Consider the following 16,916-nt stretch of genomic DNA (forward strand, 5'->3'; position numbering starts at 1 on the left):
TTCTAAGATTCGAAGAAAAACAGCCAACTATATACTTATTGGTATGTCAATGCATTATTGCATATGTCAATAAAATAAAACACGCAAACACGCAAACCATTGGTATTTAATGATTTATTAAAGAAAAAAAAAGAAGAAGGATAACAAGCATGAAAAATAAAACACTAAAAGATTGCTCATGTTTTGTGTTACTAGTGATCTTATAGTAGTGTACTTTCATATGTTGCATAAATCTTGTCAACGAGGAACTTGCTTCCAAGTATTATAAAGTTAACATTGAAAAACAACATGTACAGGTTGAGATCATTTTGTGATCATTTGAAGTTAGGTCGATGTTTTAGCTATTTTCGGTTTATTAAAATAAATATGCGTTGCAAGTGTAACGAGAAATATATCGCTGATTTTATTTACCGGAAAAAAGGCATCGCATAAGGCATAGGGCATTGGATATTTGATGATTTAAACAGGAAATATAGAATAGCAGTGTGTGATATTGGGACTTGCTACTTGTTATATGGCAAGACAAAATACCTGATACTGAAGTCCTTCGAAGTGCGGGCCTTCAAAGCATCCACACAATCCTGATGCAGTCTCCGTATCAATGGGTAGGTCACATTTGCAGAATGTAAGACTCCCGCCTTCCTAAACAACTCCTTTATAGTCACTTAAACAAAGGGAAGAGCTCACAAGATAAAGAAAACGCTTCAGGGACACCCTAAAAGCTTCTATGAAAACCTTCAGCATTGATCCTGCCACCTGGGAGACGATAGCACATGATAGAGCATCACGGCGTGACGCTGTGAAAACTGCCACACAAATAGCAGAGCATAAGAGAACAGCGCTGGCAGAAGAAAAGCCTCAGAAAAAAAAATAAGCAAGACCAGTGAAACTAAAACCAGCCGGAATAACCTGCCCAGTGTGCAGCCGAATATTCTGGGCTCTCGTAGGTCTCACCAGCCACATGACGAGGCTTAAAACCCCAGTGCAAAAGCCTCAGCCCCCTGGATAACAAAAGTGGTCATTATCAAACCACGATGGACGAACTATATATATATGTAAATACCGGCTACGTCCATTGATTGGTAACACACCTCTTTTTCTACTATCAATAGTATAAAAAAAAGTAAGTTCCCCTTTAGGGATTATAGTAAGATCATCTACTTCTTTGGCCAACGTTTAACGAGCAGGGTGTCATGTGACTAACACAACGACCAACCGCCTTTACTTTCCCCAACTTAAGTTAGGTACCCCTTAGAGTAGTTGGGTGGACTCAGGGGCGCCAAGAACGTCTCGAAATTCAAAATCCCAGTTTTCAACGAGATTCGAAAAGAGGACCCCAGCTTCCGGAGCCAAGCGCTTAACCACTCAGCCACCGCGCCCTTCTACTATCAATAAATATCAATAAAATAGCCGGAACCCCCTTTTTTAAATTGCATCCTACGCATCGTACCACCACCCCCTCCCCTCAAATCTTCTAGTTTTCAACTTCCAATAAAACATCCCGCATTTTAAATTCAAATATCTCGTATATTACATTGAAACGATCAACTCTATAACCCCCACCCCACCCCAACCGTGTTCGCCATGCTGTGTGAACATTCGAAACATGTAAAACATATAATTTATGAAACATCATGTTCCCTCCTGAGACCACGACACTGACATGCTTACCTCGTATTTATAGTTGAGGTGTGCATGCGTAAAAGATAGCAATGTATCAGTTTTCTTCTTTTTTATTGGAGGTACAAGAAATCAAATCAATCATTTTCATGTACACAAAAAAACATCGGTTGTTTTTCCATTATTGTTTCATTTGGTTTGGACAATATTAAAACACACACACACACACACACACACATTATAGCCAGATGTTTTTCTTGGAAGGTTTTAAGGGTAGGACTAATGTTTTGTTTTGTTTTTGAAATATATATATATATATATATATATATGTATGTGTGTGTGTGTGAGTGTGTTTGTATGTGTGTGTATTACCAGCAAATTGCGAAAAGCATGCATTCTATATAGGGAAAGTGTCAGGGTTATGTAAAAGCCTTAGCTCGTTTGCCCGGGCCCCTGACATTCAACAGGCACCTTCGTGCTTACAATAAATAATTGACTCGCTGTTAACAATGTAATTGTTTAATGACATGAATATAAGTAATAGTGACAACTGATGGAGTAATGACATTGAATCTAAAATATTCGAATATTGTGGTTATAGTAATTAAACAATAAATCTGCACTTTGCTATAACACAACGCCACACAATAGTACGTTCAACACTGGCACACTGCAGATAACTCCAATGTAATCTTGATAATCCCATAGCTAACTCCCCTAAACAGGGGAACACAGAAGAATCTCAAACACACGACGTTACACCAGCATAATAACAAAACCACTCCATAAACTTACAAGCAAGGCAACCAAGAAAGTGCATTCAAAAATAGGACACTTAATAAACATTGATGCTAGAATGCCATAACCTACGCACCGACAGAAAGTACGAAATTATTGCTCATTAAATTACTTCGTTGCTGCACATAAAAATTATATATGTGTCACACGCGAATAGCCCAGATTTTCAGTAAAAGAAATTGCAAAAGTCATTTCTCTATAGAAGAAGTTACGAAAGTTATATAATATACAACCACAGACCTATATATACTACAATAATTGTAGGTATTTGTTTTCTATTTGCGATTTATTTAGGTGGGTACTGATTAACTATTACAAACCAAGTATCAGATTTTAGAAAAACCCAGATTCGTTTTTTTAACGCTATTCGCTAACACTGTATAGATCTAAATTGCATCTCTCTATTAGTATAATTAAATCTATTAAAATCTGTTTGAAAGCAATGGTGTAGAGTAGATCTAGAGCTACATATTATAAATGAGATTAGTCGATTTAGTTTAATAAATTAAGTGGAATAGATCTATTGTTCTAGAACTTTAAAATTTAGATACTATTTTTTTTTTTTGGCATCTCGTACAGCACAGCAGACAAACTTACAAAAGCCGTCAAGTCGCAATAGGTTCTGAGTATACAGTTCACGCCTTTCACGGTTCTGCGTATACCGTTGGCGTAGTCATATCACCACATGAGCACATTTGATCCGTGAAACATTCAAATAAATAGTAAACACTGCACTCATTATTAATCTTTGGAATTACTAACATTGTCGTTAAGTAGACTCAGTACCTAGATCTACATTTCAGATAGAATCTAGTTTAGAAATCTAGATTATATCTTGCGACTACATTGTCACGTATTTGTCATTAGTCTAGATCTAGCTCTAACTGACTAAAGCTTATTAATTAGGATAGGCCTACATCTACTATCTAGATTATTCTATATAGAGTCCATATCTAGATCTAGAAAAATTTTATAGCTAGTCTAGATCAGAGTCGGTAGATCTACTATCTAAACAATATTGAATATACTTCTACTTATATATATACTTTTCAACGCCAAGACCTAATCTACCAATATAATAATAATAAGCCTTTTCATGGAGTCCGAAGATCAATGAGGAATGCAATATTTCCAGTGGATACGCAGCTCCAGATATGACCTACATATTTTCCCACTACCAGGGCAGGCTTAACCATTGTCCACCGTCTGCGTCTGTCATCGGCAGCGGATTTCCTTTAGGTCTCAAATGTGCATCCCGCGGCCTTGGGTATTGGCCCCCAGCTGTCTGTCTCATTCTGAGACCGTATGCAATCAGGTGCTATTTTCTATGTCTGCTATGGCAAGTAAGCGCCTCAGATGGTCTTTAAAGAGTTTCCGTGGGGCACCTCTGTTACGTCGACCACTTTTTAGCTCATCAAAAAAAGACTGCTTTTGGCATACGTTCGTCCCCCACACGGGATACCTGCCCTGCCCAGCGTAACTGTTAGGCCATAAGAAGTCCCTCTATACTTGTACATACAGTTCATTCCGGCGGTTGTATCTATATTAGATTGTTCCGGATGTATGTATTTATAGTGTGAAAAAAAGAGAATTCTAGATAAATCTAATACCGTTAATTAATTTTTTTGGAGTGGTCTCGTATGAAAATTAGATGTATCATAACCTTGTGGAGAGATTTTCAAACCATACTTTGATGTTAGGAAGTTGTTTTCCTAAAAAATCGGAACATAATATTAGCGATAATTAGATTTTAAAACGTTTAGCTAGAAAATTAACTGTAATGTACGACAGAAGTGCGATTTTACATAAATAGAGTTAGAATGTTTTTTCTAAAAATCCGGAACAAACGATATTGTTAATGAGAAGAAGATTATTTGTTTTCTTTATTAGAAGAGGGATTTCAAACAGTTGTTCCTGTTAGTAGATTTTTCATATAAAAATTCGCATCAATTTTGGCGATGATTTAAAAGAAACTTAATAATGTAGTTTGATTTCTTTTTCAAAACCAAATCCGGAACATTCTTAACAGATAAAAAAAAATTCCATTATTTTTCAGAAAGAAAATCAAATGATAATTTAGTCTAAAAAGTGTTTTTCAATAATCATTTCTTTTAAATTACTTCCTTTTTTTAAAATCCTGAACAACCTATTGTCGATATTTTAAAAAAAAAAGTCATTTAACACAAATTTGAAGTTTAAAATACGGAACAGATGTTTATCAAATTTTTTATAAAACAATATAAGGAACAACTTCATAGTTAATTGATATTTAATTGTTGATATTTACTTGTAGATATTTATTTGCAGATATTTACTTGTTGATATTTACTTGTAGATATTTATTTGCAGATATTCTTTTGTAGATATTTAATTACAGATATTTACTTGTAGATATTTACTTGCAGATATTTACTTGTAGATATTTACTTGTAAATATTTAATTGCAGATATTTACTTGTAGATATTTACTTGTAGATATTTACTTGCAGATATTTACTTGTTGATATTTACTTGTAGATATTTACTTGTAGATATTTACTTGTAGATATTTACTTGCAGATATTTACTTGTAGATATTTACTTGTTGATATTTACTTGTAGATATTTACTTGCAGATATTGACTTGTAAATATTTAATTGCAGATATTTACTTGTAGATATTTACTTGCAGATATTTACTTGCAGATATTTACTTGTAGATATTTACTTGTTGATATTTACTTGTTGATATTTACTTGTAGATATTTACTTGTAGATATTTACTTGCAGATATTTACTTGTAGATATTTACTAGTAAATATTTACTAGTAAATATTTAATTGCAGATATTTACTTGTTAATATTCACTAGTTGATATTTACTTGTAGATATTTATTTGCAGATATTCACTTGTAGATATTTACTTCTAAATATTTAATTGCAGATATTTACTGATATTTACTTGCAGATATTTACTTGCAGATATTTACTTGTTGATATTTACTTGTTGATATTTACTTGTAGATATTTACTTGTAGATATTTACTTGTTGATATTTACTTGTAGATATTTACTTGCAGATATTTACTTGCAGATATTTACTTGTAGATATTTACTTGTTGATATTTACTTGTTGATATTTACTTGTAGAGATTTACTTGTAGATATTTACTTGCAGATATTTACTTGTAGATATTTACTAGTAAATATTTACTAGTAAATATTTAATTGCAGATATTTACTTGTTGATATTCACTTGTTGATATTTACTTGTAGATATTTATTTGCAGATATTCACTTGTAGATATTTACTTCTAAATATTTAATTGCAGATATTTACTGATATTTACTTGCAGATATTTACTTGCAGATATTTACTTGTTGATATTTACTTGTTGATATTTACTTGTAGATATTTACTTGTAGATATTTACTTGTTGATATTTACTTGCAGATATTTACTTGCAGATATTTACTTGTTGATATATACTTGTTGATATTTACTTGTAGATATTTACTTGCAGATATTTACTTGCAGATATTTACTTGTAGATATTTACTTGTTGATATTTACTTGTAGATATTTACTTGTAGATATTTACTTGTAGATATTTACTTGCAGATATTTACTTGTAGATATTTACTTGTTGATATTTACTTGTAGATATTTACTTGCAGATATTGACTTGTAAATATTTAATTGCAGATATTTACTTGTAGATATTTACTTGCAGATATTTACTTGTAGATATTTACTTGTAGATATTTACTTGTAGATATTTATTTGCAGATATTTACTTGTAGATATTTACTTGTTGATATTTACTTGTTGATGTTTACTTGTAGATATTTACTTGTAGATATTTATTTGCAGATATTTACTTGTTGATATTTACTTGTTGATATTTACTTGTAGATATTTACTTGTAGATATTTACTTGTTGATATTTACTTGTAGATATTTACTTGCAGATATTTACTTGCAGATATTTACTTGTTGATATATACTTGTTGATATTTACTTGTAGATATTTACTTGCAGATATTTACTTGCAGATATTTACTTGTAGATATTTACTTGTTGATATTTACTTGTAGATATTTACTTGTAGATATTTACTTGTTGATATTTACTTGTAGATATTTACTTGTAGATATTTACTTGTAGATATTTACTTGTTGATATTTACTTGTAGATATTTATTTGCAGATATTTGCTTGTTGATATTTACTTGCAGATATTTACTTGTAGATATTTACTTGTAGATATTCACTTGCAGATATTTACTTGTTGATATTTACTTGCAGATATTTACTTGTAGATATTTACTTGTAGATATTCACTTGCAGATATTTACTCGTAGATATTTACTTGTAAATAATTAATTGCAGATATTTACTTGTTGATATTTACTTGTAGATATTTATTTGCAGATATTTACTTGTTGATATTTACTTGCAGATATTTTACTTGTAGATATTTACTTGTAGAAATTCACTTGCAGATATTTACTTGTTGATATTTACTTGCAGATATTTACTTGTAGATTTTTACTTGTAGATATTCACTTGCAGATATTTACTTGTAGATATTTACTTGCAGATATTTAATTGTAGATATTTACTTGTAGATATTTACTTGTAGATATTTACTTGTAGATATTTACTTGTAGGTATTTACTTGTAGATATTTACTTGTAGATATTTACTTGTAAATAATTAATTGCAGATATTTACTTGTTGATATTTACTTGTAGATATTTATTTGCAGATATTTACTTGTTGATATTTACTTGCAGATATTTTACTTGTAGATATTTACTTGTAGAAATTCACTTGCAGATATTTACTTGTTGATATTTACTTGCAGATATTTACTTGTAGATTTTTACTTGTAGATATTCACTTGCAGATATTTACTTGTAGATATTTACTTGCAGATATTTAATTGTAGATATTTACTTGTAGATATTTACTTGTAGATATTTACTTGTAGATATTTACTTGTAGGTATTTACTTGTAGATATTTACTTGTAGATATTTACTTGTAGATAATTACTTGTAAATATTTACTTGTAAATATTTAATTGCAGATATTTAATTGCAGATATTTACTTGCAGATATTTACTTGTAGAAATTTACTTGTAGATATTTACTTGTAGATATTTACTTGTAGATATTTACTTGTTGATATTTACTTGTAAATAATTAATTGCAGATATTTACTTGTTGATATTTACTTGCAGATATTTACTTGTAGATTTTTACTTGTAGATATTCACTTGCAGATATTTACTTGTAGATATTTACTTGCAGATATTTACTTGTAGATATTTACTTGTAGATATTTACTTGTAAATATTTACTTGTAAATATTTAATTGCAGATATTTAATTGCAGATATTTACTTGCAGATATTTACTTGTAGATATTTACTTGTAGATATTCACTTGCAGATATTTACTTGTTGATATTTACTTGCAGATATTTACTTGCAGATATTTACTTGTAGATATTTACTTGTAGATATTTACTTGTAGATATTTACTTGTAGATATTTACTTGTAAATATTTACTTGTAAATATTTAATCGCAGATATTTAATTGCAGATATTTGCTTGCAGATATTTACTTGTAGATATTTACTTGTAGATATTCACTTGCAGATATTTACTTGTTGATATTTACTTGCAGATATTTACTTGCAGATATTTACTTGCAGATATTTACTTGCAGATATTTACTTGTAGATATTTACTTGCAGATATTTACTTGTAGATATTTACTTGTAGATATTTACCTGTAAATATTTACTTGTAGATATTTACTTGTAGATATTTACTTGTAGGTATTTACTTGTAGATATTTACTTGTAAATATTTACTTGTAAATATTTAATTGCAGATATTTAATTGCAGATATTTACTTGCAGATATTTACTTGTAGAAATTTACTTGTAGATATTTACTTGTAGATATTTACTTGTAGATATTTACTTGTTGATATTTACTTGTAAATAATTAATTGCAAATATTTACTTGTTGATATTTACTTGCAGATATTTACTTGTAGATTTTTACTTGTAGATATTCACTTGCAGATATTTACTTGTAGATATTTACTTGCAGATATTTACTTGTAGATATTTACTTGTAGATATTTACTTGTAAATATTTACTTGTAAATATTTAATTGCAGATATTTAATTGCAGATATTTACTTGCAGATATTTACTTGTAGATATTTACTTGTAGATATTCACTTGCAGATATTTACTTGTTGATATTTACTTGCAGATATTTACTTGCAGATATTTACTTGTAGATATTTACTTGTAGATATTCACTTGCAGATATTTACTTGTTGATATTTACTTGCAGATATTTACTTGCAGATATTTACTTGTAGATATTTACTTGTAGGTATTTACTTGTAGATATTTACTTGTAGATATTTACTTGTAGATATTTACTTGTAGATATTTACTTGTAAATATTTACTTGTAAATATTTAATTGCAGATATTTAATTGCAGATATTTGCTTGCAGATATTTACTTGTAGGTATTTACTTGCAGATATTTACTTGTAGATATTTACTTGTAGATATTTACTTGTAGATATTTACTTGTAGATATTTACTTGTAGATATTTACTTGTAGATATTTACTTGTAGATATTTACTTGTAAATATTTACTTGTAAATATTTAATTGCAGATATTTAATTGCAGATATTTACTTGCAGATATTTACTTGTAGAAATTTACTTGTAGATATTTACTTGTAGATATTTACTTGTAGATATTTACTTGTTGATATTTACTTGTAAATAATTAATTGCAGATATTTACTTGTTGATATTTACTTGCAGATATTTACTTGTAGATTTTTACTTGTAGATATTCACTTGCAGATATTTACTTGTAGATATTTACTTGCAGATATTTACTTGTAGATATTTACTTGTAGATATTTACTTGTAAATATTTACTTGTAAATATTTAATTGCAGATATTTAATTGCAGATATTTACTTGCAGATTTTTACTTGCAGATTTTTACTTGTAGATATTTACTTGTAGATATTCACTTGCAGATATTTACTTGTTGATATTTACTTGCAGATATTTACTTGTAGATATTTACTTGTAGGTATTTACTTGTAGATATTTACTTGTAGATATTTACTTGTAGATATTCACTTGTAGATATTTACTTGTAAATATTTACTTTTAAATATTTAATTGCAGATATTTAATTGCAGATATTTGCTTGCAGATATTTACTTGTAGATATTTACTTGTAGATATTCACTTGCAGATATTTATTGTTGATATTTACTTGTAGATATTTACTTGCAGATATTTACTTGCAGATATTTACTTGCAGATATTTACTTGTAGATATTTACTTGCAGATATTTACTTGTAGATATTTACTTGCAGATATTTACTTGCAGATATTTACTTGTAGATATTTACTTGTAGATATTTACTTGTAGATATTTACTTGTTGATATTTACTAATGTAAATTCCCATTTTCAAATACAATTTGAAGATTTTAAAACGTTTTTTTTATTTTTAAAAACATGAGTCTACAAAGGTATTTTTAGTCTTAAGAAATCCTGCCTGTTTATTTTTAATTATTTTATTCATTTACATTTAATGTTTAATTATCTTTTTTACTTTGCCTGAAGCAGAATAAGTCATCCTATAGAATGCCTAGTAATTTGACAGAATGCCAAGGCAAAGTAGGAAATGAAAAATCATTTCGAAATTTGCCTAAAAACGCCCCACATCCAATAGAATGCCTGCATTTTGGACTTTGCTGTGTCTCTTAGTTCAAATAAAAACAAACAATTTGCACTGGGTTTCTGCGCGTCCTCATATGGCTGCTGAGACCTTTGTCAGCCCGGAATGTTCGGCTGCACTTAAAGCAGGTTATTCCAGCTAGTGTCACTGGCCTTACTTAATTTCTCTCTGATGCTTAGCTTCTGCCAGCGCTGTTCTTATGTGCTATGCGATTTGTGCGCCAGTTTGAAGATAAAAGAACTATTTTGAGAGCGCTGTTGAACTTGTTATTGTTATTCCTTATTTTCTACATTACTATATACTAAATCTTTTACTTTTCCTGGAAAGAACCATAACACCGTGATCTACTTTGTCCAAAATAATTTTTCGTTTCAAAGAGGTAACTTTGGCTTCAACTCATTGTAAACTGGAGGGTACAGATGGTCAGTCTAAAGGTAAGTAGACGTTTAGTTCAACCTAAAATCTGGAGGCTGACAAAAAGAAAGGAGCTATTGAGATGATGTTGTGCTTCCAAAGCTAGACTTCTAAGACCCTTTTCATGAACGTTGACATTTGGCCACTCTGTCTAGCTGTAAGTCTAGCTGTAAGTATAGCTGTAAGTCTAGCTGTAAGTATAGCTGTAAGTTTAATGTTGTGCTCCAGGGCAAACTTTTCAGATTAAGACATTTGTTTAAATTTATTTGAATCTCTTTGTCAATTGGGACATTTTTTTGTGTTGACAAAATACGTAAATGGGCTTTAATATATCTATTAAATATTATCTTTTACCCCAAACAGTATATTTCTCATACCAAATTTGGACTTCTTTTAAAGTTGAAAGTTCATGTTGGTGTTCAGAGATAGGTGTTCAGAGATAGATAATCAGGAATCGTACATATTAAAGCTATCATTCCTTATAGTAATATAAAAGACATTTGAAAAGCACTGAACTGAAATAATTGGATTTAGTAACAATTTATTAGTTCTACTAAATCTAGGATGTGGCCATATCTAATATGAAATCTGTTCCTCAAAAAGTAGGTCTCTGTGGAAAGAAAAAAAAACATTAAGGAAAATCTGTTTTATAAGTAAAAGGCTTTGTGCCCATGTTGGACTTATCGGTTTAATGTCATTCCGAATGAAAACAAATTTTGTGTTTCTGATAGTTTTGTAGTTGCACTATAAATGTGAAAAAAGCAATGAATTAAAATTGGATCATTAACATAAGCAAGCAGTCAAAAGAAATGTGCAAAAATATTAATCATCATTAAAGAATGTTATGGGTTTAAGAATTTCTGTATAATAATGTACTTTTAATGTCCCCTCCCCTCAAAGAAAAAAAAAGAATGATTTTTCTGGTAATTTAAAAACGTTAATTAATTCTACCAAAAAATTGAAGCCAAAGGTTGAAAATGATTTTCAAAAACTAGAATTTATAATAATTATATCTCTTACCAAGAGGATACACTATTTCTTTTTTATTTAGTAGCCATCAGCTCCTTTGTAACCGTTACTACCGTAGCCATTTCCATTGTATCCGTTGTTTTGGTAACCATTGTAGTCGTTGTTGTAGCTGTCGCCAGCGTAACCATTGTTGTCCTGGTAACCGTTGCTGCCTCCGTAGTAGCCGTTGTCATTGTTACCTTGGTATCCGTTGTTATAGTCGTCTTTGTAGCCGTTGGAATAGCCATTGTAGGAACTGCCATCCTGGTAGCCACTACCAGCTTGATAGCCTTTTGAGTTGTATGCCTTGAAAAACAATGAATTAATAATAATAAACGACTTTTAAAGTTAGATCACATAAATGTTTTAGTAGATGTTGAGCTTCAAGAATTGTAAAAAATAAAAAACTTTTTCTTTCTTGTAACATTTTGTTGTTGTCTATTTGACAAACTTTCTGAACAACTTCCTATCAGCAGTTCTTAATGTAACAACAGTATACATATTTTAAAAATTCAAACTTTGTTTTGACCTTTGTATTCGCAAGACATGTCTTCATTGGTAAGGTAGCTAAACCTTGAAGTAAGTTATGTTCAAACTCGTGACTACACAGCCACCCTACATTATACTTAATATAAATTGTCAAAAGGTTTAAACGTTAAGTCAATCATTCCTGCACAGAGTCAGACTTAACATAATTTAGGAGATTGGACCAAAGCACTCTGAGCATGCTATAAGCATGAAAGTAGCGCTATATAAAAGCTATAATAATAAAAGCTGAAGGGAATAAGCTTTGCCTTTGTCATTAATTGAATGCTAGTTAATGTTAAGTTACACGCTTTGAGGGTTCCAAAGGACTGTCAATGCCGGGGCTGAAACTGGGGATAAGTTCCCATTTTCCAAGAAATGCTCCCAAGGCTTGCTTCTCTAAATGCCTCTGACAGTCAAATCCAGATACTAGCCTTCAATTGTGATTTTCCAAAAAAAAAAACAAAAAAAAACGTCGGAACTTGTTTCTTACAAACTGACAGGAGAAGGGATGAAAGACGAAACACTGACGCCAGTTAAACTTCGTGTTGATGAGAGGCAGGTCTGCCTGAATAATGCAAGCCATCTAGGAGAAGGAAAACTCTGACTCCAAACCTCCACTTTGTGGCGATACTCCCCCGTGTGGGTATTGGGGCTTAGAAATGACCAAGAGTAATAAATAACCCCACTGCCTTTCCACTTGCATTTCACTAAGCGAATAATGTGGACCATGCCCCCTCTAGGTGCTTTTTGACGGAGGTCTGGACTGCACTACTCCAGACGGAGGTCTATGTCTCACTACGCTCTACTACTGGATATAAACCCATCAAGAAGTTTTTTTCTGGAACTGGTGAATGTAATAGCGTGAAGGGGCCTAGATCCAGGATGTGATGATTCCACAAGGCATACTAGGGCGGAGTCCACCTTAAGCTCTCTACTGCAAAATAGTTTCATTTTGAGAGTTTTGTGGATGACGGTGAATGGACCATTGGTCAACCCCAACTTGTCCCATGGATATTCCAGTTACAGCCTTTAGACCCAGATGTTCTTTTACGTCAGTATTGGAACAAATTGCGAAAACCGAAAACTTCCTTAAAATGCGGGGATTATTTATATATATATATATAAAGCATGAGGAAACACCCAGCCTACACTAAATGCCAAAGAATTTATTTTCCTTAGCACAGTCTGCAAAAGAGCTCAGCAGCACAAAGCTGGCTAGAAGAAGAAGAATACGCTTCTGAAGTTCCGCGCTTTTGTCAGATAACCAGTAGGAACGGTTTTGGCTTTGACATAATTTACAAGAAATATTTGTTTAACGTTTTTCAAGTGGTGTATTCAATACACTTTGAACTTTGACATTCAACCTCTCTCCCCTCCCACCTTCCCAATAAAAGGTTAAACATTTTATTTCCACTTTGGCGTAATTCCTTAATGGATGTCGCCTGGTGGGGTCAGCACTGTTTGTACTTCCTACACTACGCCCCTGTTTGAAGGTTTGAGGTGGATGATTCTAACCACAATGACACCCCAACTCCACCCTGTAAAACACTGTTGAAGTTTATCTGTGTGGCTACTTGTAGGAAGTAAGCTAATAATTCCATTGAATAGCTTTGTGTCGCATAGGTTGGGATAGACTGTCTATTTTTCCGTTTGACTCAATTCTTTGAGTGTGTTCTAGTCCTTAGCGTTGAATATAATAAGTTAAGGATCGCCTTTATTCTAATTTTTGTGTGTTTCGAACGAATGTCTGCATGATACGTTTGCACTTTATGATTTATTGGTACATCCAAACATTTGTGTCAATGTGATGTATTGTGACTAGTTAAAATCTTTATTTTATGGACCGTCTTTAATTGTAACCGAAATGATACATTGACTTTCTAAAATTATTTATAGACATAATTGCAGAACCTAAATAAAATATACATAAATGTAATCTTTTACTTTTATTTTGTCACATATTTTTGGTAGAAGTAATAATTTTTCGAAAAATCTTTAACTTGGAAAATTTGTTTTGTGATTGTTTTATTGACAGGAAGCCGAATGGTCTAATGAACATGTGGTGAGTTATGTTAAAAATGTTTTGCTTAAACGTTATGCATTTTTTAATGTCTTTCATTTTACCATAAATTGTATGTGAATATTTCTAGAGAAATGTAGGCCTACACATATTGTCAAACAACTGGTTTTTTCCTACAATTTTGTTTTCAGAACTTGGTTCGAAATAGGCCAGTGAGTGGCAAACGATTATAACTCGCTTTTAAAACTCCGAGCTTATATCAAGTCACTCTGTCCGCATGGTCAAAACACTTTTCCAATTTTTTTCTGCCACTTTCAATTCTCGAAGAAGTTGAAACTTTTCACAATTATTCAAAGTCTATGACAACACACAAATCAATACAAAAATTATGTAATCAATTAGTCGTAATTGATTAATTTTGTTTTGGAAAATGTTCTAAATCAGCGAGCGCGACTTGTGATAGTTATCACAATAATGTAGAGAAATTGATCATTCATTAAAATTTGAAATCTAACAATAAACTAATAAACTTTTTTACAAATAAGTACTTGAATAGCTCAGAGCCAAACATGTTGGCCTTTCAACATGGAGGCTCGAGTTTAAATTTTTTTAGACCTCGCTCATATTAAAACGCGAATAGACTAGCAGGTGCGTCAAAGTCGCAAGACCAAAAGAGTAACTACACAATTGTGTACACTAATACCTCAAAAAGATCAATTAAAATTACAATTCCACCAAAATTATTAATACGATGGTAAAATACATACATTGATTTCACTAATTCTAATAGTGATCTTGGATGGCACAAACGTTTATGGTATGAAGGTATTGTAAATATATGGTACAATTTAGGTTTACAGAAAAGTAATTTGAGGATTGATTCAAATGATTTGATAAAATGTCATTCAATATAAGCGAGGTTTTTAAAAAAATTCCAGACTGCAGTTGTAACTAAATAAAATGAATCTACTTAAGATTGGTCACGTGACCCGATACATCGAGGTGGAGTGTGAACAGTAGCAAGCTGGACGACCTAAAAGATATTGAAGAACGAAATGTGCACTAAATATATATATTAGTTGTAGGTCAAACCATCGCTCGCTTAGAACTTACCTTATTCGACATGACCTCGCTGACGAGAACAACAAGAAGGCAAAGTACTACGGCAGACTTCATGATGGCTAATGGGATCGGCAGGCTGAGTACTGTTCAATGGAGCTGTTTGATCGACGTGATCAGTGCAGGTAAATGAACAGATTGATCTCAGCATGTTTTATACAGATGAAATGGCGGAAGTAGAGCAATGAAAAGGAGGACACTTAATGAGGTGTGATTGATAAGGTCAAGAGTTTTTATGATTTATGTGAGATGTGTCAGAAGTTTCATTAACACTTTATCACTTAAAGAAGAGATGAACATTTTACAACAAAAAATAAGACATACTGTTTCTCACTCTTTCAACAAATGTCCGAAATTTGAAACTTAAATGCAGTATAAAAATAATAAAACAACAAAGTTTATCTAAGGGAAAGAGCTACTAAGTAATGCCATTTATCTCAAGATTGCAGGGTTTAGCTCCCTTTGACACTTTCTAGTACACAAAACAAACCTAATTAATTGCTACTGATTGATCAACTAATTGTTTAATTTATGGATTGATCATTGTATTATCATCGACTAAGATGTTGCAGGATTTCAGCTTGATCCAGGAATGGAAAGTGGGAGGAAAAACGTGACGAAAAAAAATTAAGGGGAATAAAGTCGTATATACATCCACATCTCTCATTAAAAAATCGTTTTGGTTTTATTTCAATATCAAACAAAATATTTATAAAACCAATAATTAATTAATTAATTAGTTAGTAAATTTTTGGATTGATGTATGTCTTGTTGGGTACAATGAATAATAGTGCAAGTTTCAAATTAATTCGAGAATGGAAAGTTCCAGAAACAATATTGAAATAATTCACCAAACAGACAGAGAGATAAGTTGATATAAACTTTGTAACAAAAATAGAGACCCTTTTTGAACTCAGTAGTTTGATTTAAGGAAGTCTTGTTGACAATATATGTTCTTTACAAGTGAATAATATTTTAATTTTTTTTTAATTTACAACATTGCAATTTATTAGCTAATAGTAAAAATTGTATAACATTCTAATGAAGTAGTGTTATAGATATAAAAATTACACTTTTGGATCCTGTGTAATGGGAAATAATGAGTAAATATGAGTTGTTGTTTTCTCATGGTAGCATTGTTTGTAATTGGCTAAAATGAAACATCATTAAAAACTATTACAAAAAATAAATCAAGATGACAAAAAAGAGGTTGCGTAACACACAAAACAGTCGGCGGCCCTTGCGGGTAGGAGGTAGTAACACATTGCGTCAAGCATAAGACAAATATCTTCTGTTACGTTGGGTCTCAAACTCGTGGAATAGCATTTAAACATCAAACTAGCTTTAGAAACAGGACACGAGCACTAATGAGTTTGTAAGATTGTAGGTACATTCATCACGTATAATTCACCAAATAAAGTCTGTGTCTGTGTGTATGGCGCTCTGTTAACTGTCGTTGCTGTCACTATGAAAATCAGACCGATTTGGCAGATTGCTCCAAATTGGGCCCAACGCCTGACAGGAACCCTCGGAATTTACATTTAGGATATCACTATCAAACTTAGCTCTTATCACAGACTTTAAAAAATGTAGGACTTAAAGGGTTAACAAATTTAGT

At 31.2% G+C, this 16,916-nt stretch overlaps 1 protein-coding gene across 1 annotated transcript; it reads right to left on the reverse strand.

Annotated features, from left to right (window-relative positions):
- Nucleotides 1-11,147: 11,147 nt before the first annotated feature.
- On the reverse strand, nt 11,148-15,451 carry LOC106052209 (nacrein-like protein C1). The gene is made up of 3 exons (XM_056019805.1): nt 15,293-15,451; nt 11,644-11,937; nt 11,148-11,233 (listed from the first exon to the last, which is right to left on the reverse strand). Exons 1-2 carry the CDS (start codon nt 15,353-15,355, stop codon nt 11,671-11,673), a joined length of 330 nt encoding a protein of 109 aa, XP_055875780.1. The 5' UTR covers nt 15,356-15,451; the 3' UTR covers nt 11,148-11,233; nt 11,644-11,670.
- Nucleotides 15,452-16,916: the final 1,465 nt, after the last annotated feature.

The sequence above is a fragment of the Biomphalaria glabrata genome, chromosome 2, assembly GCF_947242115.1.
Source record: "Biomphalaria glabrata chromosome 2, xgBioGlab47.1, whole genome shotgun sequence".
Lineage (NCBI taxonomy): Eukaryota > Metazoa > Mollusca > Gastropoda > Planorbidae > Biomphalaria > Biomphalaria glabrata.